The sequence below is a fragment of the Ahaetulla prasina genome, chromosome 3 (assembly GCF_028640845.1).
Source record: "Ahaetulla prasina isolate Xishuangbanna chromosome 3, ASM2864084v1, whole genome shotgun sequence".
Lineage (NCBI taxonomy): Eukaryota > Metazoa > Chordata > Lepidosauria > Squamata > Colubridae > Ahaetulla > Ahaetulla prasina.
Genome location: NC_080541.1, coordinates 73,091,484 through 73,118,171, shown reverse-complemented (window position 1 = coordinate 73,118,171; position 26,688 = coordinate 73,091,484). Strand labels below are relative to the sequence as shown.

General features: G+C 38.7%; 1 protein-coding gene across 2 annotated transcripts in view; it reads left to right on the top strand.

Annotated features, from left to right (window-relative positions):
• PARD6G (par-6 family cell polarity regulator gamma) overlaps nucleotides 1–26,688 on the top strand; it is an 85,391-nt gene that overhangs the window by 24,040 nt on the left and 34,663 nt on the right. Inside the window, exons 1-2 of one of the 2 annotated variants that reach the window (XM_058177664.1) lie at nucleotides 1,798–1,916; nucleotides 4,205–4,427. In XM_058177664.1, coding sequence (XP_058033647.1) covers nucleotides 4,304–4,427 — 124 coding nt within the window. In that variant the 5' untranslated portion in view covers nucleotides 1,798–1,916; nucleotides 4,205–4,303. Of the gene's footprint in view, nucleotides 1–1,797; nucleotides 1,917–4,204; nucleotides 4,428–26,688 lie in introns of those variants that run through there. The other variant, XM_058177663.1, reaches the window with a different exon arrangement.

Below are 26,688 nucleotides of genomic sequence, written 5' to 3'. Positions count from 1 at the left end.
GCATTTGGCCTAAGTCTAAGAATGGTTAACTTATAATTCACAAGGTATTTTGGCACGTAGGGCCTGTGGATATGTTTCAAGTTGATATATGCTTTCTACAAAATCTCTTAATTTATAGATGCTTAAGAGTTGTTTTTCTGCCACATATTTGAGACTAGCATTACCTTTTAATTGTTACACTCACTGATCATTACGTGTCTTAGCTTTTACAAGCTTTGGACTTCACAGAATCTTTTTTTATTGCTTTCCGGTCTGGGAAATACTCAATGAAAGCTTGCAAACAATTAAACTTCCCTGTTTTGTATGATTGCAGTTTAAAGTATGTAATAAGAGTTATTTTCACTCTGTGATTTTTGAGGGCACTTAGGTGTACTTAATCTCTGATTGCAAAGAGGCCTGCTCCATTTCTGTTGTTTTGATGTTATGTTTTGGTTTTGTTTATGCAGCTCATTCCTCTATTAATATATAGAATTATGGCTCATATACTAATACAGGGGTCTCCAACCTTAGCAACTTTAAGACTTGTGGACTCCAACTCCTAGAGTTCCACAGCCAGCTTTGCTGGCTGAGGAACTCTGGGAGTTGAAGTCCACAAGTCTTAAAATTGCCAAGGTTGGAGATCCCTGTACTAATATGATGTATCGGTTACTTTTTCAATAGTAATTCTGTTTGAATTTTAAGTAAATAATTTTTATTGAAGAAATAGCTTATCCCCAAAGTGTAAGATTGCAAAATGCACACCACATTCCTGTTAGTGCTATTATGTCAGTGTGTGTGTCTGTGTGAATGACGGGGGGGAGAGAGAGAGAATGTATCTCTGTGGATGGATGATTTTATTGGACAGAACATACTTCTTTAGTACTAACTGCTTTATTATTTTCTTACCTCTATGATTGGTTTATCTTTATCCTATATTCTTCTAGAGCATTCAGTATGTTTTGTGCAACTATTCCCTTTTGTTGTTGCTGAGTCCCCTTAAAGTACCACTTAACAAGTGAAATTTCTTGTGTACATCTCCAGCCTCAAAGCTTGTATAGTAACTTGCTTCCTCATGGTTGATATCTTTTAACATCCCTGAACAAACTCAAGAGTGCTGTAAGTTGAGGATCCTTATTGGCTTCTATTAACTCTTTCAATTTATGGATTACATAACTCGGATGGATTACACCCCAAGGTTTAGAAGGAACTGGCAGACAAGATCTCAGAACCACTGAACTATATCTTTCAAAGATCCTGGAGCACAGGGGAACTGCCACAGGACTGGAAAAGAGCTGATGCAATTCCCATCTTCAAAAAAGGAAAAAAAACAGATCCAGGAAACTACAGACCTATCAGCCTGACCTCAATACCGGGGAAGATTCTGGAAAAGATAATCAAGCAACGAATCACCGAACACCTAGAAGCAAACAAAGTAATAACCAAAAGCCAACATGGGTTTGTCAAAAACAGATCATGCCAGACTAATCTTATTGCATTCTTTGACAAAATGACAAAATTAGTAGACCAGAGGAATGCTGTCGATATAATTTACTTGGACTTCAGTAAAGCATTTGATAAAGTAGACCATAACCTACTACTAGATAAAGTAGAAAAATGTGGGTTAGACAGCACCACCACCAGATGGATTCGTAACTGGCTGACCAACCGCACTCAACGTGTAGTCCTCAATGGAACTACATCCACATGGACGGAAGTATGCAGTGGAGAACCCCTAAGGCTCTGTTTTAGGCCCAGTACTCTTCAACATCTTCATCAATGACTTGGACAAGGGAATAGATGGGGAACTCATCAAATTTGCAGATGACTCCAAGTTGGCAGGAATAGCCAACACTCCAGAAGATAGGCTCAAGATACAGAAGGATCTTGACAGACTTGAACATTGGGCACTAACAAAATGAAATTCAACAGTGAAAAAAGTAAGGTTCTACATTTAGGCAAAAAAACCCAAAATGCACAGGTACCGAATATGTGGTACCTTGCTCAATAGTAGTAACTGTGAGAGGGATCTTGGAGTCCTAGTGGACAACCATTTAGATATGAGCCAGCAGTGTGCAGCAGCTGCCAAAAAAGCCAAAACAGTTCTGGGCTGCATAAACAGAGGGATAGAATCAAGATCACGTGAAGTGTTAGTACCACTTTATAACGCCTTGGTAAGGCCACACTTGGAATATTGCATTCAGTTTTGGTCACCACGATGTAAAAAAGATGTTGAGACTCTAGAAAGAGTGCAGAGAAGAGCAACAAAAATGATTAGGGGACTGGAGGCTAAAACATATGAAGAACGGTTGCAGGAACTCGGTATGTCTAGTTTAATGAAAAGAAGGACTAGGGGAGACATGATAGTAGTGTTTCAATATCTCAGGGGCTGCCACAAAGAAGAGGGAGTCAAACTATTCTCCAAAGCACCTGAGGGTAGAACAAGAAGCAATGGGTGGAAACTAATCAAGGAGAGTCAAGCAACTTAGAACTAAGGAGAAATTTCCTGACAATTAGAACAATTAATAAGTGGAATAACTTGCCTGCAGAAGTTGTGAATGCTCCAACACTGGAAATTTTAAAGAAAATGTTGGATAACCATTTTTCTGAAATGGTGTAGGGTCTCCTGCCTGGGCAGGGGGTTGGACTAGAAGGCCTCCAAGGTCCCTTCCAACTCTCTTATTGTTGCTGGTTTTTTTTTATGATGATGATGATGATGATGATGATGATGATGATGATGATGATGATGATGATCAAAGCAAAGACTAGTAGTAACTTTCTCATCAACATTCTTCTTGGTTGTCCTTAAGTTACTCTGATGTTTAAAGTTACAATGAGTTTTTTCTTAACCATACAGCAATTCTTTCTCTTTTTTTTCTTAATTAATTTTCCCTAATGTCTTCATTAAGTGTCTGTAGCTCTAGTTGAGGGAAATTATATTCCATAGGAATGTCGTAAACGTTGCCCTTTTCGTCTAGTAGAAATGTAGTGCATGCTTTGTTAGTAGATTGCTTCCCTTTAAGGCAAACTAAGAAATAGCCCCATCTTTGGGCAGAAGCATCTGGGGATAATAAAAGGTGATTAATGGATACTGGCATTTATAGCATAAGACTGTGCATCCTTTGAAATGATATGGAACAAAAGCTTTGAATTTGAGTAAACACAGCATTTCTCTGCCTACTCATGAAAGCACCACATTTTTTGCACATTTTTGTGTGAATATGAAAAAAGGATGTGACTGCTTTAATAAGATGAGTCACTAAAGTCAAGCTTTTTACAATTTGGGGAAAGACGCCAATGAAATAGAATTTATAAAATCAAACCAGGGTGGCATCACAAGAACAGATTGTTGACATAGGAAGCAGAATACCTGGGGGGTGGGGAGTAGAAGTATTGCAATAGGAGGAAGAAAGTGTGTTGGATATGTTCAGTTGCCTTATTATATCGAAAAACAATAAAGACGGCATGCAAATAAACGTTTTATAAAAGGTATGAAATCATTCTAACAACATTGATCCTGCTTTTGGTGTAAGAGGAATCAATCCATAAAATTAAGGAAAAAAACATTAAGAGAAACTTCTACGTTATAGTTCGTTGTTGGAGTATTAAATTTTTGTGCAAATCAGTTTTACACTGAATTAATTTTCACATTTTTAGCTGCTCTTTTAAAATCATAAATGCTAATACAGGTAATCCTCAATGAACAACTGTCTTGTTTAGCAACCATTCAAATTACGATTGTGCTAAAAAAAACTAACTTTATCGCCACTCCTCAAACTTACGACCATCGCAGTGTCCCTGCAGTCATATGATCACTACTTGAGCACTTTGCAGTTGGCTCACATTTATAAACATTGCCGCATTCCTGCTGTCACGTGATTGCTAATTGTGAGCTTCACAGCTGGCTTCCAACAATCAAAGTCAACACAAAAGCAGGCAGTAAAATCATGTTATGGTCACAGGAGGTCTCACTTACTGACCATGGGCAAGTTGCTTAATGATCAGAGCAGAACTGACATAAGTCTGGCAAGGTCATGTGATGTTTTATTTAACAATTGCATCGCTTAACAACTTCCATTGTGGTCATTAAGGACTATTCCTAGTACAAAACTCTGCAAAAAATGTATATGCTGCTTAAGGATAAAAAAAGGGTAAACTGAGGGCTACATTTGCAGTCCTAAAAAAATCCTGACACATGGTCATTTCTCCTTTTTTCCCTTGACCTTAGTTTGGAGCAGAATTTCGACGATTTTCTCTGGATCGTTTCAAGCCAGGAAAATTCGAAGATTTCTACAAACTTCTCCTTCACATCCACCATATTTCCAACATGGCGGTAATGATAGGCTACGCTGACATCCATGGGGATCTTCTTCCCATTAATAATGATGACAACTTCTTCAAGGCTGTTTCCAGCGCAAACCCATTGCTTAGGATTTTTATCCAAAAACAAGGTGAGTTAAAATGTTCAAAACTTCAATGACTTGATTGTTTTTTTCCCCTTCAGCTGAAAATAGAATCAGAGGCAGCTACTGGGGGGGGGGAGGATCAAGATGGGAGCTGTAACCATGGTAATTATATATACATTTTTACCCTCTCTGTTGCCCCCAGTATGGTACCCCTGAATAGAGTGTTGTGCCTGATGACTTCCCAGCTAAGTAGCTTTAAATGGGGCTAATAAACTGTAGTTAGGCAAGTGAGAAAAATACATCAGACAAAAGACAGTAGCACGTTTCTTCATAGCATGCCCTCGGAATAATTAGCATATTTTCCTCATTAATATGGCAAGTGCCATCCTCTTGCTGGTAGCTGGCGAGAACTGAGTAGCCTTCAGAAATTGTTCCTTTGTATATTTAGAAAGGTGCTTAAAACTGAAACAACCACTAAAGTTTGCAGAATGCTGCTTGCATAAACAAATAACACTGGAAATTACCGTGCTTCGCATCTTAAGAAAAACAAGGATAATTTTCGCTGGTATATGATGCCAGAAAAATTATCTAGAACTTATAAAAATACTTCAAGTTAATGTTGGAAATATGAAGGGTCATTTTATTATGTTTGGTGGACGTGCAAAAAAGCTAAAAAAAAAAAGATTGGGCTCAAATGGGATTCAGAGGATTTTAAAGAAATTGGCATTCAGCTGAAACCAGAACCTGGGATTGAACCATGAAACACTGTTTTTATGTATAAAAACCACAGTGAGATTACTGTATGGAGAAAGATAGAAAGTTTTGGCAATCACACAATGGTGGAATGGTGAGTGAAGATGACAGAACTTGCCAAAATTGCTAAATTGACTTGCTTGATTAGAGAAAAGACAAAATCCACATTTATGGATGACTGGAAACTCTTATGGACATTTTGCATTAAAAAAAGAATGAGTTTATGATTTATGGTTTTGATTATTAAACAGGCTAGATTATAGAAAGGAGAGAGTCATTAAGTAATTTTAGAGAGTGGTTAAACTATAACTAATATAACTGCTGTGAAGAAAATCAGAAGCAACTTCTTTATATCTTTTTTTTTTTTTTAAATGCATTTGGCTTTTTCTTTTCTTTCGTTTTATTTATTTTTTTTGTCTACTTTAGCTTGTAATAGTTCTTGCTATTGTTAAAATTTTCAGAAACCATTATATATATTAAAAGAAATAGGGATAGAATTCTGTCTCCTGAGATTGCCTTGTCCTTCTATAGTAATAAAACAGAGGATTTATTTATTTGTTTTGTTTTATAATACATGCTACTATTCTGAGAACCTTGGGTGACTCAGGGTTAGGTACTCTCAGCTCCAAAAGAAGATCAAACTCTGCAACAAGCCAGCCAAAGTGCAAGTCCTCCATGGCATCAATGGTTTTGCCATATGTTCCTAAGTGAACATAGTGCAGGCAATCGCACTCTCCAACCAAATGGCACAAAAGTTAGTTGTAAAACGGGTCAAAACTCACTTAACAAATTTCTCACTTAGCAACATAAATTCTGGCTCAATTGTGCTCGTAAGTCAAGGATTATCTGTATAAAGCTATAAGGGGTTTTATAAAATTTGAAGATCTGGAAAATGTAATTACGTTTCTCTTTCATATTCCCTTAAGGGACGCTGTGGCTCAGTGACTAAGACACCGAGCTTGTCGATCGAAAGGTCAGCAGTTCAGCGGTTCAAATCCCTAGTGCTGCGTAACGGGGTAGACTCCCGTTACTTGTCTCAGCTTCTGCCAACCTAGCAGTTCGAAAGCACATAAAAATGCAAGTAGAAAAATAGGGACCACCTTTGGTGGGAAGGTAATAGCGTTCCATGCACTTTTCGTGTTTAGTCATGCCGGCCACATGACCATGGAGACGTCTTCAGACATTGCTGGTGAAACGGAGATAAGCACTGCCCCCTAGAGTCGGGGACAACTAGCACATATGTGTGAGGGGAACCTTTACCTTCTTTACCTTATATTCCCTTACCAGCCATTCTAACAGTACAGCTGTCGTATTCAGCTTTTACTTACATCCAGTGTAAAACCTATGCTGTATGTTAGACTATTAGTTATTTGCAAAAGCTTGCCAAGGCTTAACTTTGGACAAAAATGCATTCCCAAGAAAATAAAAAGACTTTGCTTTCCTCTTGATACCAAATCAAAACATCCCTTTTTCCTCCAAGAATCTGAACATTTATTTTTCTTTTAAGTGATTTGTTGGCTTGAAAGGGTTTTTTTTATCTTGGAATTGTACTATAAGATAAATAACACAAGAAGCCAGTGCCCTATCCTGCGATCTTTGGTGGAGAAATAGTTGTTATTACACTTAAAGCTGGCTGCACTTAAATGATTAGTTACTTTTTTGTGAATTTTAAGATCAAAGGCTTTAAAGAACTCTTAAGCTCTCAATGGGTGTTTCTTTGCCAATACACTTTGCCTTATTCTGTCTGTTGTTGCTTGATACACCAGCAAAGCAGATTGTAGCCGGATTACTATATTGGACCAATATTCTTCTCTTATTTCAGAGTCAAGGGAATACACAGATGTCCTGCTTTAGGGCCTCTTGTTTCCTTCCTCCCCCCAGCCCCCACCTGCTGTGCAAGCTGAGGCCATTGATGCTCTTAATTGCAATTGAAATAGATACCTTTACGCAGGTGGTGAGGTTGATAGAGGCAACACGCAACACGAGTTTAGATCCCGGCTGAGTTTCATTGGATAACCTTGGGTCCCATTCTTTACATTTAGCCTTTTGTCCTCTGTCTGCATAAAAGAGACAATGTCTTGTCTCCTTATGATTATAAGGAAGGAAATACTATCTTGCATGAGGAGGAGGAGGAGGTGGTGGAGGAGGTGGAGATGGAGATGTATCTAAATACAACAGGACATATAGTAAGTGAAATAACACCGGCTGGATCTGTAAAGAAAGGTGTCAGTGTTTTTCACACACCTTTTTCCCCCCAGGAACAATTCAGCAGACTGAAATACAGAGTCTTCCTCTCTACTTAAATCAGTAGGCAGATTTTTCTTCCTATTGTCCATAGTGGAAAAGACCCAGATAGCCTAAATTCTGATCTAGATGCCCATTCAATTGATTTTTTTTAAGTTATGTGCTTTGCAGATGAGTGTATCATAAGAAGCAGGTACTTAAAACACTCAAAGCAGCTCGCCTTCATGTTCAGAATTGTTTGAAGCATTTTGCTTATATCCACCACTTAGGAATACAAGTTGTACTTAGTGTCATTTCAGTGGCATCTGACACATCACTTGAAGCATTGAGGTTAGAGTATCTGTAAATCCTTCAATGGCATCCTTGCTTCAATGTGCTCAGTGGAGACCTATGAAATGTAGGCTATTTGGCAGAGTTTTGATGAGCTATGTGAAATGAGGCAGCAAGATCCTGTTTTTGAATGCATGAGCTGATGGGAAATTAGCACATGGGATGAAATTCTTTGCACTTTTCTGATACGGTATCCTCCATATGGATTGGCTATTAGCTCCCATGAACGTAAGTCGACTACAGTATTAAACAAGGATATTTTCTTTTATTTGCTTGCTTGATTTTGTGGGGATGTTTAGTCCTGCATGACAAGCAGCTGTTAGAATGGCCAGTTTATCAGAAGGAGCAAGAGGACTTATTCCAAGAGATAATTACCAGTCTTGGACCTTCCCATCCATCTGAAACTAACCTAACTTCTCTTTGTTCTCTGAGGTGGCAGGCCTGATGGTCAGAGAGATTATTTTGCATCCCAAAATGAGATTTGCCAGAACTCATCTGGCAGCTTTAGGACAGTCTCTCCACTCGCTTTGGGCAACTGACTGAAGATAGATAGCAATTAAGACATTGGAGATAGTTTAATGGACTACCTCTTAGGGCCTGACTGATTTATTGGCAAAAAGAAAAATGTTTGCTTCTCTCATCAGTTTAAGGGAATATATTTCTGATTAAAGAGTGGTTTATCCCATCCCTGTCAAAAAAGGCCCACAGTTTACATTTATTTTAATGTGGGTTGCCTCTGTGGGTAAATTAGAAAAAGAAGTAATTTACTGGCAGCTAATCAACATAATTATAAAGAGGAAAGTTTTCATTATTGAACTTAAAATTACAGAACTGTCTCTCCGAATAGAGTCAAGGAGCTATTGGCCCTCTAAGAGCCGCTCCACTATAACTCCCAGCTTCTACAGCCAGGATGGCCAACAGTGATTCCTGGAATTCTAATTTGCTGGTATCTGCTGACCCACCATCCATGCTCAGAACTTCTAGACAATTTAGGAATCCACTTAATATTTCTAGCAGATCTAGAAAAGCACGAAAGGGGGCATTTGTCCTTTGGGACCCCAACAAATCTGTCTGGCATAACTGCAGAGGGTAAGACATTAAGCAAAAGACCAATGAAAAGGCATCCTGGAGCCTTGATGAAAATTCATGAAAAAGGTAACAGATGGGGCAAAAAATACCATATAGTTGGATTTCTGACTATAGGATGATTCTGTAATCCTTCATCCAGGGCAAGATCAAAGATGGAAGTGCTTAGTGCTCCTTTGGTAGATACCAAACAATTTTGGAGAAATCTAAATAAATTATTTTTGACCCCTTTGTTGTTAAATTTGTGGAACTGTATTTTGGAAAATGTCTAGGGAGATTTTTCAAAATACTGAGAATTTTGGAAAGGTTGCTTTAATAAAATACTGGAAAAGAAGTTGACTATACAATTATCCAGAATTTTTAGTACCAATAGAGGAGATTTTTAGGATTTGATTTACAGTAGGTTGCTCTAATACTGTGGAGTTGGGAAGCAGCTACATCTGTTGCTTGATCAAATAGCTTTGGACTTTTAGTTTTATTTTTCTTGATAAATGTGAATCATCAGGAGCTGAGGTCAACTTGAAGACAACTTTATTTTGCTTGATAAAGGCTGTTCCAAGTATACCAGGTCCGGCTAAATAAAGCTATTCAAAAGAGGGAGACATTAGTTAGTTCATCAAGTTATTTCTAGTTAAACTAATGTCCACGTTTTAAATAAGAGGAGACATATCCCAAATTTCAAAGTATTGAAGGGAGAGAAGTCTTCCTTAACCTGTCTGAGAACTGTGCTATAAAAGAGAGGTTTGTCTTAGGGAATTTTAAAGTAAGCCTTTATCTCGATTATTTAAATAATGCTACTCTTCTACATTGCCAGCAGTTGGAGCATTTTTTCTGCTTTGGAGTTCATTTAATTGGGTCCCATTCTTTTACAGCTAAAACTGTAGGAGTCCCTTAATTGTTCTAATAAAGGCATGAATGGGCCTGTTAAAATGTTCCTCTTTCCACAGCCCCTGTCAAAGCCAATTGAAAAGTATAAACAGCCGTGGAATGCAGGAGAGCTTTTGAGTTTCGACCTCACAAATTCTAGACCATCAATTCTTTTTCTGCCTCTGAATAGCTAAGATGATTATTCAGGAATTCTGTTTTTTCCATGCTTTGGAAACACAGCCCATTCCTTCCTTGACTGAGAATCAAACAAAAAGTATTAACTTGGGGATTTCTGTGTGCCTCCATTTTATTTTTGGTTTCCTTTTAGAAAGTTAAGTTAGAAAAATGCATTTGCCACTCAATCCCTCAACAGTTTTGTTGGGGGATGAGGGTGGGAGGGGTTCCCTTTATGTCAGCCTGCAAAGCTGTCTTAGAGAATCAAGACGTTTCAGTAACAAAAATAATTTAGCAACACTAAAGGGATGTTTAGAGAAGGGGGAAGAATTAATGATTGCAGACATTGGGACATAAAGATCTGAATTGTCACAGAATTGGTATGTGGTGGGACCAACTGAAGGTTATCCAGATTCTTTCCCAAATTGCATTTTCTTCTACCCCCACCCTCACACACACCTAATTGTTTTTTGGTCTCCAACCTTATTATACTAGAGGTAACTTCTGCTGAGAAAAGTAACCGGAGAGGTGAGTAGAGAGAAAAGGCTCTTGTATTTGAAATCAACCATGTAAGGACTTTGCCACATTCTGTTTTCATCATTGGCTCTGCCTGAGATTTAATTAGCCTTTAGGGTTGTTTTCTCAACTTGGATGAGGTTGGCAGCAGAAGTGACAGTTGGTTGGTAGTGTAATTGTAGGCTAGAAGAGTGGGAGGTAATCTGTTTTTCTCAATTGTGCTTGAGCTTAATGGGATACTATGAGATTGATCTTTGTTTACTTGTAGATTTATTGATTAAGCTGAGAACATCATTTTTTGTTAAATACGCACTTTTTGACCAGACATTTAGACAAGTCTTGAAAATGAAGTTTTCAGTAATTGGCTAAATAAAAGACAACTTTGACTTTTTAGAACGGTGGATAAAACAGTCCAAGCTTAGACATGCTTATGACCGCTACTGATTCGTGAAGGTATTGTAAAGAAGTTCCTGATAGCCTTTAATAAGAGAACTTTCTTTAAAAAAACCGAGAGCTATTAAGTGCAACAAATGAACATTGGAAAATCATCACAGCTTGTGGGCTGATAACATCTATTGACAAGTTTATTTATACAGCACAAAATACTCACCAGAAGCTTTCATGATGGCAATAGTTTTTCAACCATTGTCAGAGGGATGTTGTATAGAGCTCACTCCTTTTTTTTTTACTAACAATTTCTGTGAGATGTCTTACCTATCTTTCACTTGATAAGAAATGAGTCACTAAATAGAATGTGTTATCATTTATTATTTAGAATGGTTGATACAAGTTCAGCTCTACTTAATAGTCAGTCTAAGCAGCTAGATTCTTATCTATAGACTGTTGCCAAACACAGCCTGAGTCTCTGGGATGCTGGCATTGAAGAAATGGGTTTTCCTGATTCTGCTGTTTGCCTATCTTAAGATTGCAAGCAGATAAAACTTCATAGCCTTGCCTCCATTCTCAGGCAATAGTCTCTTTGATGTGTGTGTGTGTGTGTGTGTGTGTGTGTGTGTGTGTGTGTGTGTGCGCACAAGTGCTATTCATCTTGACATATTAGGATACACAAAAGTGGCAGACAATTTTCTCCTCAATTTACTTTATGAAAATGTTTTAGCTGGAGCCTCCTGTGTTCGCATCCTTCTGTGTCTCCCAGAGAAGAATAATTACTGCCTGGCTTAAGCCAGCATTTCATAACTGGGCAGGCTGTTATTCCTGTCAGGCTGCTGAGTCAGGCTCACTGAATTATTTATTTATTTTGTTTGGTTTGTGGGGGAGGAGAAGAGGGAGGGGTGTTTGTAAAGGGCCTGAGAAATACGTTTTTTTGTTACCTCCTGGGATAGGTTGAATTGGCTATAACCCCTTTGCTGAAAATCTTGTAATCTGCATTTCTGGAGTGTCTGACCTCTTTTGTGATAGAGAAAGAAAAGAAAAGAAAAGAAAAGAAAAGAAAAGAAAAGAAAAGAAAAGAAAAGAAAAGCAACCATTTCTTTGGCGTGTTGGCAAAAACATCTCAGGAATTATAGCCATGAGAACTGTTGAAAGAAGCCTAAGTTGAATAACGTGTCATTTTGCCAATGGGTTATTTTCGGTGGCTTCAATTACATTCTTGCTTCTCCCTCCCCCTCAACCGCACGGGTGCCGCGTAAATGGTAGGCTGAGTTGCAGTTGCAAAGCCACTAAATGAATAAACCCTCTTTGGAGAGAAAGAACACGTCCTCCTCCCCTCCCCTCATTTCTCCCCACCACCACCCGCCCCCACCCATTTTCTTTTAAAGATCCTGCTTTGCTTTCCTCATAATATAAATATCCTTGGTCTGGGATATTTTGCCTTGAGAGTAGCCACAGGAAGTTTCCCTTGGAAGAGGAGTTGGGAGAGAGGTTGGCCTTTTCAGTGTGGCTTCAGAGGAAAACTATGGATTTGTTTAACGCTGGATTTGCGTTGGACTTTTCACAGCCTCAGAGGGATGCCTCTAGGAGCATTCAACTTTTGCACCATTTACCTGCATCAGGGAAATGGGAAGGGAGAAAGATGGTTTAACCTTAAAATAGTTCAATAATTCAAAGAAGTTCAAAAAAAATCAATAATTAAAACAAAAAAAAACTAAACCCCACCAAACAAACCTAAACCTCTACTCCCCTCCCCCTCCAAACCAGACATCTTTTGAACCAGTCAGACTAAAGGTTTATATATACATTTTTTTTGTGTGAATGGCAAAGATTTTCAGTGTCTGACTTCTGTTTGAGAAGTAGCCAGCAGTGACTAACATCCCTTAATCCAATTTATAAAGGATTTCCTCTCTTAAAAAAGCAGCACATTGTTTCTGTGTTCTGTGTTTATCTCTTCTCAGCAAATAGAGAAGGGGAGAGAGCTATGAAAACAAATAATTTCTTCCATCCATCTATCCATCCATCCATTCATGTTGTACAAGTGCTGGGTTTCTTTTCTGCTATCATCACTATCCTTTTGTAAATGAGATATAGCCTAAATAGGAAATTTCAGCAGATTCTCTGCTCTTTCCATTTGATTTTTCTTTCAACTACTTTCCAAAATGATCTCCGTAGGATCAGGTATAGACGCAAAAGCATGCAACTTGCCTTTCCCTTATTAGATTTCCGCCATCTGATTTTTTAAAATAAAATTGCTATCTATATAAATAAAAGCATCTTTGTAGCAGACACTCAAAACAAAAGTTCCTCCTCTACTAGAATGATACTTCCTACTTCTGGACACCCAAAGACTTCCCATATCTATGGAAAGTCACCCAGCTCCCCAGTAACTGTGGGCTAATTGACTCATTTGTCCATTCATGGCCGGGTACTTATGCAGTTCTCCCCAATCGTTTCTTTGCAGGCAGCAGGCAGTCTGAGTGCAAACCTCTGATTTCTTTTTAAAGGCAATTCCTGTGTCATCCCAAGACTTTACCAGAGAAGAAAACAGACAGACAGACAGACAGACAGACAGACAGACAGACACATAGATCATGTCAGAAGCTGATCTCTATTTCTTATAAACATACCCATTGCCTGAGAATCATGGGATTTGCAGATTGACACCCACGGAGGGCATCAAGTTGAAGAAGCTGGAGTAAAATATCTGCCTAGACCTGTGTTTGTCAACCTTAAGAATTTTAAGGTGGTTTATAATTCAATTCCCAGAATTCCCTAGTTCACACATTTTAAAGTTCACTAGGCTGACAAACACTGTCTAGACCAGGGGTCTCCAACCTTGGCAAATTTAAGCTGGAGGACTTCAACTCCCAAAATTCCAAAATTGCCAAGGTTGGTGACCCCTGGTCTAGAAAGACAGGTTGGGACTTTCACACAATGGTTCTATTTGTACCTCAGTGGATAATTACAGAAGGTAGTTCTGATAGACAACTGTTTATTACCTTGACATTATACAGTGAGTTCCTGTAGGACCCCTACTTACTTCCCCCAATCCCAATGACTGTGAACCTGCTGGTGTCACTGAGATATTTAGATGAAGTGTGAAAGTGATCATGCCCAGTTAGGTAATATTTTGGATATGGGTCAATAAAAGGTCATTTTTGACAGGAAGGCAGTGTTGTGGGTATATGATGGTTCTTCTATTATAGATCAGAATATGTTTTCTCTAAAAGAACAAACAAATAAATTACTTTTGGGGAATAACCTGAGTTAGCTAGAGATCACCTGCCTTTTGCTGATCTCTCCATATTGACTGTGCAGAATGCAAGGCTCCCTTTGAAAAATTGGTGGAAAATCAATTTTATTTAAAACAAATTACTCACCCTTTTTTTTATTAAATCTCAGGATGATTCACAACAAACCTCCAACGTAGATAACGAATAACAAATAATGAAACAAATAAAGCCTATACAATAATTTACAGCAGTTTAGCAGATTTGCATAATTATTTTATTATTAGATCTTTGCATATAGATGATGAAGATAGTTTCACCAGAAGTTTTTCTCATTAGCTGTTAAGTTGTCCCAAGAAGCTTTGTAGGTAGTATACTGTGCCTAATTTCATTTATTTGTTTAAAAGGCTTATACCTGTATATCTGCCCATCATATGTACCATAATTCTGGGTGGCTCACAAAACAACAATAAACATATACAAACTATAAAAAATATATAACAAAAACTTCTGGCACTTCAGAGGAAACAGACACACCCTCCACATCCACATTCAACTGTACCGACCTCTATCCTTGCTCTACCCCAAAGCTTGTGGAAATAATGTACATATTAATACATTATTTGGACATACGCAAAGGATTTGACCAAGTCTCTTAGCAGGGGCTCCTTAGTAAAGACAATAAAATTCTGCTGGATTTAAAATTGGAAGCAGATGATAGAATAGTTAGACATTTGTCACAGTAAAGAAATACAGACATATGTGTGTGAGAGAATTTATAAATATATATATCAGGGGTCTCCAACCTTAGCAACTTGAAGACTTGTAGATTCCAACTCCCAGAATTCCTCAGCCAGCAAAGCTGGCTGAGGAATTCTGGGAGTTGAAGTCCACAAGTCTTCAAGTTGCTAAGGTTGGAGACCCCTGATATATAGTGTCTTTTCCTTTTCCTTTCCTTTCCTTTCCTTTCCTTTCCCCTACAGCTGTGATAGCGAACCAATTGACAGGGTTCCAGAAAAACCTCTTCTGCATAAAAAAAACTCTGAAGCCATTGTCTTTCAAAGTTCTTTACTAGCATAAGGAAACTGGCACACGATGAGTGAATTCCAAAACTGAAACTTCCGGATTCTTTTCCCAGTTATACAAACCCCAAGAGTCCCACCCCCATAACCCCTTTGCCGGTCACATGGTCCAACGTTTTTCCACTTTATTCGAAACCTCTTCTTGCCACTCCTTCTGCAGGTGTGAACACAATCCGACCTTGACCGCTTGAAGAATGTTACCATACCCCTCAACCCCACTTCTTCCCCTCAGGGGAGAAATGTGGCAGCGTCTGGAAACCTACGGCCTAGTATGGTTTCCAGGCCTGACACCAATGGCATGTGTGTCAGAGGTGGCCCGCAGTTCCCTCTCTGATGGCACATGAGCCGTCGCCCCAATTCAGCTCCATTGCGCATGCGCACACACCTCCCGCCAGCCAGCTGGTTTTTGGGTCTCTGCCATGCATACGGAGGGGGCACAAGTGCATGCACGTGGGGGCCCGTGTACACATTGCATTTTGAGGGTTTGGGTACGCACATTTGCGCACACACGCGCTTTGGGCACTTGGTCCAGAAAAAGTTAGCCGTCACTGTCCTACAGTATCTACCAGCTCTTAGTTGCAAAATAAATTACTTTCCATGGATTTGAAAATAACCAACTCACTCATAGGCATATTTAACAAATAGTTAATCCAGTTTTACTAGTATGAAGGGATCATGCCACCGGTATGCCTACTTTCCTAGTTATCTCACCCATATAAGAGCAAATCTAGCTGGTTTGGAAAACTCTTGAGACGCAAAGCTCCACCAAGCTAACTCATTAGTTAGCTATGATGAAACAGTTTCCTATGTATGCATATTCCTTTTATAAGGCTATTGTTGGTTCTAAGGCCATTGCCAATATTCAGAAATTGAATTGCCTCAATAGTATTGCATTTGCTTGTAAGCAGGATTCATCACATACTTTTTGTTTTGTCTCTGACATGGCAATTATAATCCAGCAATTAATTATGAATTCTATTATGCTCAGCCCACATGTTTCACATTAACTATTCCAAACATTGGCTTATAGTCTTGATAGGATTGTCATGGCTATGAATGACTATGAAGATTACTAGAGGTAGACTGCAGTAAATAATCAGAAGGGGCTTGCGATCGCTTATAAGCAATGCTGCTTTTTGCTAGCAGCAACAGAGAATAGTTTTCACTTTGCTTGCAGGAGAGGGTATACGATATTCTCATTTTGGGGCTTTTGTAATTGATAGGAAAGCTGAATTTTAGAAATGTGCTGTTCATTGTTTAGGGAAGATACATAAAAGTTTGCATTGCTCCACAGCAAAAAGAGAATTGCAGTCAGCATCATCCAGGTGTTGATTTGAACGTGGAAGCAACATTCCAGTTTTGATCTGGCAATGGCATCTTAATCATGCCATTACCTTCCATTTTGACTTTGTGTGATGCTTATGGAGATAAAGAGAATAATGCCCTCTGAATTCTAATTTGTCCCAGCAAATGATAGTCCCTGCCTCATCATCCTTTACTGGCAAAAAAATATGGCAGTGGAGCCCTTATTAATCCCACCCACCCACCCACACACACACACACATACCCATCACAAAGGGAGTTAAACAAGACTGTATCCTGTTTTCTATCCCACTGCTATATTAATTGCATTTCTCAGACTGTAAAATACTGCAATCCATTTCACACACATACAAAGCTAGTCCTGGACTTACAACTGTTTGTTTAGTGACCATTCAAAGTTACAATGGCACTGAAAAATGTGGTTTTTGACCATTTTTCACACTTATGACCTTTGCAGCATCCCCACAGTCATGTGATCAAAATTCAGATGCTTGGCAACTGGGTCATATATATATGACTGTTCCTGTCTCTCAAGGTCATGTGATACCCTTTTGCGGTCTTCTGACAGAAGCTGAGATAACACTTAAAAGAGAGGCAGAGTGTCACGCCCCTGTCAGAGTCTGAATCCGAAGAGGAAGAGGAACAGCTGACGGAGAGTGAGAGTGGATCCATTGGCTGTGGAAAAAACTGGGGAAGAGCAAAGTCAGGCTGGGCAGAGCAGGGGATAGGTAGAACAAGGGAGAGGGGGTTCAGATGAAGACCAAGGCCCACTCCCTCCTCATCCTAGGCAGCACAGGGAGGAACGGAGAAGAGAGCAACATGGGTTGCGTGGCTTACGAGGGAAGAAAGAGACCTGATCCTCTTTACAAGACACAGGTGCTGCTGGGGTTTAAAAGGAAAGGCAAAGGGGAGGAACGTTTGTCAGGAACAAATGCTGAGTTTACCTGGTGTTTCTTTGAATCCTGACATCTTCCTAACTGGCTTGATTTATTGCCGTGCTACTTCACTGGTGGAATTCCTTATTTTGCTTGCCCTGCCGGAGTAATTACCTTGTCTTGCCTTTGGAGTTTTTTGTTAGAAGTTTTCTGCTTACAACGTTTGGGACTGAAGTATTGCCAGCCCAAAGACTATTACAGGTTGGTGGAAGTGCTCTCTCCAGGCCGGAGAGTTGAAAGGGACATTGGGGGCACAGTTGGTGATAATAAAGGGACTCACATCGATTCTCTGGCTGTGTTACCTTTGTGTCACACCCTGGGTCATCACACAGAGCCTGGACTTGTCAAAGCGAAGGTGGGGCCTAAAGGGGAGTTATATCCTGAAGAAGCAGAAGCTGAGATGACACTTGAAAGAGAGGCAGAAATTGGACGTGTCAATGGGGAACCCTGATTCACTTAACAACCAGGTTACTAACTTATTAACTTGAATGTTTCACTTAACAACTGTGGCAAGAAAGTTCATAAAATGGGGCAAAATTTAATTAACAAATGTTTCATTTGACAATAGAAATGTTGGGCTGAATTGCGTTTATAAGTCAAGGACTACCTGTACACACATACAAACACACATCCTACCAAAGCTATACAGTATTACTCTGTGCTGCTGCCTGCCTTCCTGTCTGTGCCTGATAGGCTTTGGAGGCGCGTGCAAGCTTTGGTTTTGTTCTGTAGAGGACATTCTAGAATGCTAACAGAAATTAATTACCCACAAATAAAAATGAATCCAAGTACTTTTAAGTACTTAAGTATCACCTTCCATTTGTCTTCTACCCGTAACCAATAAATTGGTGGATTTCCACCTTCCGCACAGAGGGCTTCAAATGTGATAATTAGAATCTGAGTAATAAATGCAACAAATCTGTCTCTGTGGCAGTGAAGCTAAGATGATCTCACTTTTACTCCGTGGTGCACAAATATGCCCTTTATAACGCTCTAACATCCCTGAAAGCAGTTTAGTTTACAAATAGTCCTTACTTAGCGACCACTAGTTCAGTGACCGGTTGAAGTTACGATGGCACTGAATGAGTTAAACTTGTGACTGGTCCTCAAAATTACAGACATCACAGCAGGGGCGTCAAACTCAAGTACATTGAGGGCTGCACAGAATTGGGGGGCCAGAGTGGGCATGGCCAATTTGACATCACCTGTGTTGGGAGTGCCTGTGGTGGCCCAAGCACTCTGCCAGCGAAAACGGAGCCTGGGGGGGGGGGTTTCTTCCCGAGCTACATTTTTGCTGGCCGAGGCACCACAGGCTGGTCCTTTGCTGTTTCCAGGGGGAGTCCACTGGCCAGATTTAAGCACCCCACAGGCTGGATCCACCTTGAGTTTGACACTACTGCATCACAGGATCCGCAATCACGTGACTATGATTTGGACCCTTGGCAACTTGATTGTAATCATGATGGTTTTTTGCATCACACACTCACGATTTGGAACTTTTCTTGCCAGCTGTTCAGAAGCAAAGTCAAAGAGGAAGCAGACAGGAGATCGGAAGTTACTCCTGGAGGTTGCTCCTGTTGCTCTTTTCCTAAGGAGCCCCCAGGTGGCAGGGGAGTCTTGTATTCTGTAACACCTGCCCATTGTCCATAGGGTCTACCCACAGCACCTCCTCATAGTTCTCAGACTGCTTGCCTGGCACATGGTTTCAGTGACATAAGCAACTCAGACAGGTCTTCTGGATTCCTGTCTCTTCTCATGTGGCCGTCATATGGGGTCCTTACTTAACAACTCCCTCAGTCCTTGCTTTAATTATGGGAGTTGGGACTGCTGCGATTCCCATCGCTAAGCAGTGCAGTCACTAAGCAAAGTACTGCAGTCACTAAGCAAAGTCACTAAGCAAATGTGTCACTTGATGATAAATATATTGCTTAACGATGGAAATTCCATTTACTTGACGACTAACTGCAATTTAGGATAACAATTCTTTGTCTGGCCACCTAAATTATCCCCAGTGGTTTGTTGTGATTTAAGTAAAGATCTTCTTCGATATATATGACTCGCATGCAAATTTTCTATCTGAGATAGTGGTTGAAATTAAACTTTGGAAGCAATTGTTTATTCCAATGTGTCAACAAATCTTAACTCTTCCAGGGAGAAAACTGCAGCTTACTGATGTCTCCCATTGTGTTCTCTCAGTCCAAGTCTTAATAGAAGTGGATCTGGAGAAAACTATTTTGGAGATAGGGCAACAGGTTTTGAATCTCGCTTTACAGATTTCAAGATCCAAAATCCCAAATTTAGGGAACTTTTATTTCAACCCTGTTGCAACCCGTTAAAGGTGCTTTTCCGCTTTTACCAAGAAGCAAAGTTTAATGCTTGCTACCGTACATACACCATAGATATTCTCAGAAATAGCCACTGAATCAATTCTTAAGATTTTCTAGCACTTCCCATTCGATCACATTTGTAATCTGCATTGATATATTCTTTCCTTGCTGGGTATATGGGATGGGATGGGTCCAAAATTATATATTTCTTTGCAGACGCTTCCACTGAAATCTCTAAGGTAGTTGCTAAATTTTGCTGCAGTGCAGTTGCTGTCAAAAGCCACTAGTTTGAAGCTTGTTACGGCTTGAATTGCCTCCTTGTTTTGAGGATTATAAAGATAGCTGTCTGATGCTCTTTGCTGTCTCAAAGCTCTTCTGCTAACTCATAGATCAGTTTCTCCTGTCCTAGATCTTGGTAGTTACCGCATATATCTTATAATAGCCACGAGGCCCCAGGAATGTATAGCAGATTATCCATTAAATAGCTTAAGCTCTATAGGCTGTTTAGAATAAGCTCAGGAGCAAACATTTGGATCTCTTGGATCCAGGGTCCAGTCAAATTTTGTGTTGGAGTTGAATTCTTGCAGGTCTCTGCCCTCATTCTCCTTTATTTGCTTTTGTCCCTTCTCAAAGAAACCCATTGTAGTTGTGATAGACTCTATCACTTCTTTTCAAGTGCAGCATGGTCTGTAAAACTGTGAAACAAATCCTTCAATTGGTAAGCCACCTGTGACACTAATTTTAAAGCAGATAAATGTTTTGGCCAGCTATGTACAAGAGTTAGTAAGACTGGCTGTTAGCCACGGGCTCTCCCACTGTTTTAATCATCTTGGGACTGCTATATAAAAGGGAGAGTGTTTATTGGAAAACAGTGCACTTTTCAACCCAGTCACAAGGATATTTGGTTAACATTGCATTTCGTGTTCAAAATTATAATGTGTGATAAGAATCCTGATCTTTTTGCTGCTGAGATGAACAAATATGTAGAAAATGGATCAATGCAGCTATGATCAAAGTTAATCCACAAGTAGGGTCCTATTTTTATTAAAACCAGTTGAACCTGTGTATATCACAATCAGCCATATGGTTAGTCCCGAGACAGGCATTAGCCAACGATTTTCCACTGAAATAGAAGGATGTGTGCATTTTATAATTTGGGGATCCATAACATTTTTAGCTAGTGTGTACAGTAGTACTGCATAAAATCATGAGCATCTTGCACTCTCAAATACTTATACTCAATAACGCTTAGGACTCCAGTCTCGAATGTTTTTACCTAGAATGTTGCAAGTTCCCGTAAGAACATAGAGTTGTGAGTCTGGCAAACTTGTAAGATTTAAGGCATTTTTAATCTTTTACAATGATTTGTTGCAATACAAGGGAATATATATATAGCTCATGGTTTAACTGTGAAGCACTTGGTGGTCTTTGAGCTTGGTTGTTTGCTTTAAGACATACTTCCTGTTTGCTTCCTGCTCTAGCAGCCAAAATCCAGATAAGTAGGCATTAACACTAGACAAACAAGGAAGAAGAAAACAATATCTTAAGTAAGGAACTACCAGAGAAAATCATAACTCCACTAATATTGGCAAGGCAAGTTATTGTATATAAACAGGAAGCAAACCCTACACTCACTAGTCCTGATGATGTTTCCTAGTTGAGTAATGAAATGTTTACAAGCGAACAGTCAAGCTCAGAGACCACTAAGAGATCTGTTAGACTTAAAGGTATCGCCTAGAGCAGGGCTGTCAAATTCGTGGGCTGGATTCGTCACGCGCTGACCACACCCACACACAGTTTAGCGAAGAGGGGGGAAAAGTCACAATATGTCATGTGACATCACTGTGACGACGTAAGTTTGACACCCTTGACCTAGAGGCACCATGTTAAAGGCCATTCTTTATACATATTAATATTTATGATGCCTATTTCTTCTAAATTCTTTTCATTGTTTTGGTATACCAAAATGCATAATGGAACCCTTTGGAAAATTTACTTGTTTTTTTTTTTTTTTTACAAGACTTCAATAAAAAATTTGAATACAAATGTAGAACCCTATTAACTTACAGTCTGCTCAGTTTTGGCTTAGTTTTGAATTTGGCCCGGTAAAAAGTCATCGTGAAAGCATGCATTTTCATGTGTGTTTTTATACAGCATTTTACATAGATGCTACAAGTTGTTGTAAGAAGGACTATATTTAGATTTGGGAAGCAGAAAGAATGTGTGTGGTTATTTCTATACAGCTCTTTAAGATGATACAAGCGAAATAAAAGCAATAGGTGTGGCTTAGCTCTGACCCCTGTAATTATGAACACCATCTGAGTACACTTCAGGCTTCATGAGTCTTTAATTGTGACCAAGTCTCACCAAATATGCTTTATTTCCTACCATGGGGCAGAGAGCATTGCTCAAAATTTTGAACTGGAACGGGAGATATCTATTTCAATTTAATATGAAGTCATTCATACATATGCCTCAGTACAGGGGTCTCCAATCTTGGCAACTTGTAAGACTTGTGGACTTCAGCTCCCAGAATTCCTCAGCCAGCTTTGCTGCTGCTTCAATATAATATGAACAGTAAAACCCAGGACTGCTAATTTTGCTTGATCTCTGTCGTTTGGGATAAAGGAGGAAAGAGTATTTTTAAAACCAAATGCTGGCTATTTTTCAGCATATCATTAGCAGTACCTTTCTTTTCTCCACCTCTGTAGAAAGTAGAATCAAAATCACACTCCATTTCCAGCCATGTGAACTCCTCACCCTAGATTTGAGTGGAAAAAAAAGGTTATTACCTTTGCAGGAACTGATTGTGGAGCTAATTAGACACCCACATAGCGCACCATCATTTTGGGTCTGTTTTGCTGACTTAAGTCTGTGAAACGTAGGGTAGTTTTCAGTCAGTAATTGACTCCAAAGCAAAGACTATGGTTGAAAAACTGCTCGTATTATAGCAAGCACACTTAGCTTAAATCTTCGGGAGGATGTCCTGATGAAGTTTATAAAAGGCCCCTGTAAATTAATGAAAATGTTTGCTGAAACCTCCCTGTACAGGGCTGTAATTTAAAAACGGAATATCTAAACTCAGGCAAGCAGGGGAGGAACATGTAGCAAACTTTATTAAACCAAACTAAATTGTTCTTCATCTAAGTGATGAAGACCTGATCTAACTTTGCCAGCCTCCTCCAGTTCATGGGATTACAGTTTCCATCCCATAAGGACAAAGGCTGCTCTATCTTAATGGGAATCAACAGTGAGAGTATCCCACTTTTAATTTGAAAGGATATTTTGGGCTGTAAAAGTGTTCTCACTCCCTCGTTTTCTTCCCACATGTTTAAGAAATACTTATCTGTAGATGGGTTCATTCCTGCCTGATTTACTGTGCCTTTCCGTGACTGAGTCTAGTAGGTCAGAATTGAACCCTCATCTCCTGGTACAGTTTATCTGGCTGTTTACCAGGAGCTGCTCTTCGAGGATGGTGCCGAAATTTCCTTTTCAAGTTTGTCATCAAGCTATGTGGGGAAACAGGTTTGCTGGAGCTGGATGTAACATCAAACAGGCGAAAGAGATGAATGTTCAGAGATATACGTGCAATGGTTTTCCATGGTTTCCCAGATATTACACTGATCTGGGTAATTTGTAGAAATAAGCCGTCTGGCAATTTTTAATTTCATTAGTTGTGATGATCTAGGCAGCCAGGGATTTCCAGACATCCTCAGTTGGGATCTTGGAGGGCTGTTCTTCTTACCTTCTCACTTCTGGAGCTCTGTGAGACAAAGGACCCCAGTCTCTGATGACACCCACTTGTGAAAAAGTTTATATGTTTGCCTAATGCCTTTTCTGCAGTTTTAGGAACTAGGTTAAAACCATTTTATTTGCGTATTTGTTTCTAACATACAGTGTGATTGACCACACACTCCTTTTACTTATTATGCTAGGATTTTATTTTGCTTATACTTTTTTTAAAAAAAATATTCTTGGTCTTTCATATGTTTTTAAACCATGATAAGTGTTATAAATAAAAAAGGCCTTACAAAGGAATCTGTAGTATCTCCAGAGAAATCTTAAACACCTCCTTTACATTCCACTGAAATAGAAATGTCACTAAGGAACACGAAGACCTCTTTCCGCTTTGTTTATCTTTCTGTATAGTCCTTCTTCTTACATTTTCTACAATGAAGGGCCAAAGTCTTTTGACAGTGGTTTTGAAAACTTTTCCAGTTTGATGACCATTGACAACTCTTGTTTTGAGTCCACAGAGGTCTCTCTTGATGGGGTTTATGATTTATTTTGATAAATCTCCATCCATGAAGAGATGGCAATCTATATTGGTGGGGTTTTTTATATGATGCCAGGCAATGTGTATGTCCCTCGTATTCACATCTGACTATCATCTCATTGATTTCAAATCTGATTCCACGTAGCCCCTTAAGAGAGCTGATTATCCCAGGATTTAATATACAATATTTTTCTAACAAAGGCAGGGAATGTTGTCTCAATGTGTTCAATAAAGATATTACACAGCATACTATTTTGGGTGTTGGGGTAACCAGAATGTATTCACCTATTTAATAGGATCATTTTATTTGCCTACAACCTTTATGAGCAATCAATCAACCTCATTTGCATTGCTTTTGTCTCTCTGCTGGGTATTGTACTAGCAATTTTATTTTGTCTAATATACATGCACTGTCATCTACAATGGTGAAAAACAAGGTTTGTAAATCTTTTGAAACTATCTGTAGACCTGCAGTACTGTGACTTCTTATGCTTTTTAGCAGGTCATTGTGAAATATACATGTGCATGATAAAAGAAATGTATATCTGTTGATTTAGAGCAAGTGTAAGTGAATACGCTTGAATTATGGATTATTTTGTAGTATGGAATTTACAGTATGTGTGATAGTAAACAGAATATCTACTCAATGGTTCAGCATTGAGCAGGGAAGAAGACAGGGATGTGTGTGGTGTCTTTTACGTACACAAAAATATATAAAGCGTTCTTAAGTAGATACTATAAGCTTGTTGGTTGAATATGTGAATTTACATACATATTTATATGCAAATGGCATCTTTTTATTAATTGAGAACTTGAATGCTTTGCAGTTATTGCATGAGATTATAAGGAGTATGGATCTGAAAAATAATATAATGAAGACAAAGTAGTTGTGATTGACAGTGGAAATGGATGATAGAGCAAAACTAGAGCAAGAAGATGAAGGCATATAATTTGGGAAAATGTTTACAAAAGTTGGGGGAAAGAATGGAGGAATTGTAACATGTACAAATGTTGGTCGAAGGCTAGTCGCTAGTATGTGATTGGCTAAGAGGAATGAAGCCTTCTTCTCTGCTTCCTTTTCTACCACTTCGGGTGTTGAGGAATGAAGTAAATTAAGCAAAATGGCTCTGAATAAGAATATGCTTCTGCCCAATTTGTTATATAACAAATTGAGCATATAATAGTGAGACTTGGTAGCCAGGAGAAATATAAAGGTAAATTGAATTCACTAGGAGTAGAATGCTTATGAAGTGTGTGGTAAACAAGAAGAAACAGTCATTAATGAGTGATTATTGAATGAACATAGGTTGAATACATAAATGAGCAACGAGTCTTAAAGAGACAATGAATGAAGACTGAATCACAAAACAAATATAGGGAGGAGGAATGACTGAGCTATGACAAATGTAAAGACTGAGAAAGTCATGGTTAAATGAAGCTGATGAAATCCTCCAAAAGAAAAACGTAAGAAGTTTAGAGACAAAAGGCAATGTATATATGAATCAATCAATCAATCAATCAATCAATCAATCAATCAGAAATAAGGATAGTTTGTATTTGCAAGAATAGAAACCTATGGGGAGCTAGAGTGAATAGCATTGGTATGGTCTAGATTTACCCCTATTTTTTTTTCCTTATCCTGCTCCTTTAATTGGAGGTGGGGGGGGGGGGAGAGGCAGAGTTGCTACTATTTCTCACTCTATATCTGTTTGCTGCAAATGTTGCTTACCCTGAAGGGGAATAGTGAATTGGCTATGTATGTCTTTAGCAACCATGGGATAATGTATTTTATTTGGTAGAACTGGGACTGAGGGAGATTTTTTTTAATGAAAAGCTAACTTGGAATCAAAGGGATTATGGAACTATATATCTATAAGATATATAGTTTTTACAGTATTAACTGTTTGTTGATGTTGGTATGTTCAGTTTTGCAGTTCCCATGGTTCAGAGATTTCTAGACGCAAGCTTAATGTATTGTATTGGCTTAATATTAAAAAAAAATGGGAGGGGAGAATTTCAGTAGAATTTTTCAGTAGAATTTTATTTTAGTAGAATACACATTTTCAATACAATCTTAGATATGGTATTCATTAGTGTATATATTCTGGATATTTGCAATTATAAATATAAATATTCTTTTTATAATCTGCATGTGTTCTGGTAGAAGAAAAGAATGCTAAATAGCTTGCTTCAGAACATTAAGAATAGCCTAATGAATACAGCTTTTGGTGGTGGGAGATGAATGTTATCTCGTAATAAAGCAGAAACAGGCAAGCTTTTTACAGCTGGACCTGTATTTGTTCTGTTTTTTTTTTTTTTAATATATTCTTAGCATTGGAGTACTGTGGTGGACCTGACAGGGATGTGACAGGTGTAGCAGAAAGTTTGAGAAAGAAGAACTCCAATGTGAAATCTTTTTCTTTTTTCATTAGAGGGTTTTGTGGGTTTTAAATAATATCAATATATGAAACCTGTTGAGGGACTTATTTCACTATTCACATTGATTTTTTTAACAGCAATTTTCTTAAAGATTTTAACAACAGTGAACCCAATACAAACTGAAAAATAGAATAAAAAGAGTAAAATGTGTAGAAGAGAATGAAAAAGGTGCAAAATAGAAATAGAAAAGAAAGAAAAAAGAAGAAAAGAAATATATGAATAAATGACTTCCCATCTTCATCACAAGTATAAACAATTTAAGTAATTTATCACTTTATTTTAAAGTACAGCAAATTATTTCTTCTTCCCATATCCCGTTTCTTAATTATAA